Source organism: Pyxicephalus adspersus, unplaced genomic scaffold (assembly GCF_032062135.1).
Source record: "Pyxicephalus adspersus unplaced genomic scaffold, UCB_Pads_2.0 Sca1019, whole genome shotgun sequence".
NCBI lineage: Eukaryota > Metazoa > Chordata > Amphibia > Anura > Pyxicephalidae > Pyxicephalus > Pyxicephalus adspersus.
The window spans coordinates 2,577-6,527 of NW_027318026.1; the positions used below are offsets into that span (position 1 = coordinate 2,577).

The 3,951-nt window shown below is 37.2% G+C and overlaps 1 protein-coding gene across 1 annotated transcript; it reads right to left on the reverse strand.

Annotated features, from left to right (window-relative positions):
- Positions 1-217: 217 nt before the first annotated feature.
- APOF (apolipoprotein F) lies at positions 218-3,681 on the reverse strand. The gene is made up of 2 exons (XM_072398022.1): positions 3,505-3,681; positions 218-1,986 (listed from the first exon to the last, which is right to left on the reverse strand). The coding sequence occupies exon 2, from the start codon at positions 1,957-1,959 to the stop codon at positions 940-942; it is 1,020 nt and encodes a 339-aa protein (XP_072254123.1). The 5' UTR covers positions 1,960-1,986; positions 3,505-3,681; the 3' UTR covers positions 218-939.
- Positions 3,682-3,951: the final 270 nt, after the last annotated feature.

Sequence of the window (3,951 nt, forward strand, 5' to 3'; positions counted from 1 at the left end):
CACATGATTGCCATCCTGATCCTGCCTTCAATAATTAGCTAGGTCCAAACCTGGCACAGGTATACTGGTTCAGGCTTCAATGATGGTGTTTGTTCCATATCGATGTACAGGTATATGGAGAAGATAACAGCCTTGGAGCAAGCAAGTTAGATTAGTGTCATCTATTGTTCATTCATTCTATAAAATAATTACCAATTACACTACAGATAGACCAATATTGCAGAATTATCTAGAATTTAATAGTTTTTACATATTTGTACACAGTATACAGTCCAAAAAATCACTTGAAATTAGACATTATAGGAGAGGACAGCCTGCACGTTTCTCCCATAACAGACCCAAGGGTATGCAATAAAAAAATATAGTAATAAAGAAATAATAATTAATTTATGAATTTATTAAAAATGAAAGGAATTTTATATCTTTCTGATGAGCATGTAGAAAGTGCAATACTATGTAACTCTTAACTATAAAGGCATCCACACCATATGCATTTAAATAATGTTTTCCAACTAGCATAAAGTTGTTGAGATAAAGTTAATGCATTCTGAGGGAGAATAGCTCAATAAATTGTAACCATTATTTAAACCTGAACTCTCAGTGGCTGACAACTCTGCCGTACAATATAATGAAAACCCAGATGCGCTTCCACAAGCTTGTTACCCACAGATTTCCTGATTTCTTTCTGAGCATCCCTATTTATAATTATACCTCCAATCAGCTGATTCCTGGGTATCTCTGACTAATTAGATCAATGTCATTATTAAGGACAGGGTTGCTTGGAAGAACAAACAGACACCTGTAGGCGATAGATACATAAGCACCTCTTTTAAAAGTAGGTGTTGTATAAAAAAATACTTATTATTTAATCTTTGATTGTTTAAAGAGGTTTAGAAATATTCACTCATTGACGGCACTATGGGCTGCTGTAAAATGTAGCTACTGTGACTCACTTTTAAAATAATCTATGGCTTTTTTCACACCTGCTTTTATTGCGGGCTTTACAGCTACCCCTACTCCAACACTGACAACACTTGTTGCCCCCCCAGTGGCAGCTACTACAGCATCATAGCCTAGATCTGAAGCAGCTTCAACTGCTCGATCTTCTGCTATTTTAGAACAGCCCTGTGTGGCATAATAAATGGCACTACCAGCATTGTACCAACCATTGACCACAGGAATCCATTCCATTACCCTATGAATGCACAGTTCCTTCTCACTAATGCACTCAGGAGCAGAGGAACGCTTTATCCTATAGGCAGCATTGCAGTGATGCAGCCACATTTTTATTCCCCTCTGAGGCATAATATATCCACCATTTCGTGCCACAGTATAATATCTTCCAGAATGTGAAGAAACACCAGCACAGGATGATCCCAGATATTTGCAGTACATTTTTGCCTCTTTCACCGATTTATGGGCTCCCATGTTTAAACCATTCAAGAAAAAGTTTTGTTTCTTATGGAAACCAGAACAGTTCTGGTGAAGTTCAGGTAGAGCTGTGGGTAGAAGTGAGTGTAAGTTGAATGTTAGTATTTCAAGTTCCCTAACATGTTTTTGAGTTTTATGAAGGTGAATAGAAGGTTGATGGACAGAGGTCTTCATTTGTTCAGTAAGTAATTCATATATCTCTCTTGTGTCTTTATCCGCAAGCAGATCAGTATACAGTTGTTTTTCTAGCAGGCAACCAACATTCATCAAGCCCAGTACCAGTGCTGGTTTGATCAAATGTAATGAAGATGGAGGAAGTAAGGAAAGGTAATCAATACAGTCTTTTTGGAGATTGGCACAAGACAGATTTCCCTTTGCCCAGGAGAAATCGTTAACAGAAAAATCATGGCTATCCAGGGATTCAGATGTTAGGGATATGTTTTGCGGCAAGGCATTTGTGTAAGGAGGCTTGCTGTAAACACATAGACTTGACACCAGAAGAATCATAAAACCAAACACTTGTTCCATGTCTACAATTGTGATATTACAGCAAATCTGTATTGGTAGAAAGCAGAAAAATAAACAATAAGTTAGGTGTAAACAAAATATTTCCTTTTTTAAAATAATTTATTAAGGAAAGATCTCTAGGAGAAGGAAGAGTGAAAAGTTGCCATTGGCCATTGTTTCAGTGGAATGGGCAGGTTGAAAGCCCGATTGAAGTGGGTTAAGAGAGAAAGAGAGAGCTGGTGTTAGGCTGTCAGTCAGTCTTTTGTAGACAAGGTGTTCAGGAAGTTTGGAGACTTGGGAGAAGGGAGATACTACTGTAGCTGGGAAATAAGTCAGGGTTTTTCCAGGATTGGGGGAACAATTACATGAAGGCTGAGGGGAAGATACCAGTGGAAAAGGAGAGATTGAACCACCCAGTCAGTTCGGGGGCCAGGGTCGAGGAGTGGGCAGGTAGTGAACACAGATGATGAGAGAAGAGAGAAGACCTAGCAGAAAGGCTATAAAGTCCTAGCAGACAATGGCAGGGCAGGTTTGATCTCAATTTTACCCCAAATATGTTGTAAAAAAAACCCTTTGAAAAACCAATAAAATCGTTTTGCAATACATAATCCCCTTCAACTGTACACAGTCTCAGTGTGTGTGCTGGGGATACTGAGAAAAGTATCTTAGTTGAAGGTGTTCATGTATAGATTTTTTAAATTATTCAAAGAGTTGTTCCTCCTACTATCGGAAATAATTTGATATATGCCACATCCCTTAATACAATTAATGAATTAACAATTGTTTTTAACCGGGTCAATAACATCGGGACTTAAAAAGCATGTATTCATTCACAGTCCAATATGCATTTCTTATTGATACAAATATTTATTAAATAAATAAAAAGTTAAAAACAGATTTATGCTCCAATGATTATTTTGTGGTTGTTACAGATAGGCTAATAACAGATCAACGTGTTTCTTGGAACATAGTACGCTTCTTCAGGAAGATATTAGCCTAAAGATTACAAAATATATTATTTATAATATCTAGCATACAATCATGTATTCTCAATATTTACACATACAGGTTACCCACTTCTGTTTCGGCAATAAATTCCTCGATTGAACAAACGAGTCAGAAACTCGGTTCCTTATTTATCCTAGCCTTGTTTGCATACAGCGCTGCATAATATGATGGCGCTATATAAATACTGTGTAATAATAATGATTCCTAGAAGCCAAACGCCCATTCTGGCAGTGCAATTGCTCTTCCACCTCTGGTTTGCCACTCCTGGGCACATAGCAGCAATTTGCATGTGCATGTGAGCAGCTAACTGCGTGGGTTGCCACCACAAATGTTAAGGGGGCCTAGGACTGTTTAGTACACTGTTTCCTGAAGAAGGGAAGCTAAATTTTGACAATTTTTTCAACACCCATCCACATGACAAATCATGAAAAATATGCCTCTGCCTTTTTTCTCTCTTTTTGCCACTTTAAAATGTTGGGAAGTATGTCATTGCTATACAATTATTGAAAACATTATATAAGCATATTGTTCAAGTTTGGGTTTTCAATAGATACTTACTGTTATATTGGCTTTATGTTCCTGTCTTTCAGCTAGCGTTCTTGGGGTTTTTTTCTTGCTGGGATGATATCAGATAAATAATTGGTAATGATACATGCCAGGGATGTCAATTATCTCTCTTAATATTTGCTCTTCTCATGGAACCATTTGCCGAATTCATCCTGCATTTTACCATATATTTTAGTGAATGTTTTTTCAGTTTTCACTTTTACACCTGTTGTGACTGTTCACGTTTCTTTCTTCTACCCTTTTTTTGCAATCCCTTTTCTCCAATTTTCTCAACATGACATAGACCACTTGTAAATTACCTCAAAGATTCCTTACCACTTGGCTCAGATTGATAATAGTTTCATGTGACTGTGTTAGTTCAATGACCCCACCTTTCTTGTTTACTTTTATTTGTTATACCTTATAGGAGTATCAGTCTGAGGCTTTTAGAGTCAAAGG

Excerpts from the sequence above, each read along its gene's own strand:
- APOF (XM_072398022.1), bottom strand. The coding sequence starts at position 1,959 with ATGGAACAAGTGTTTGGTTTTATGATTCTTCTGGTGTCAAGTCTATGT.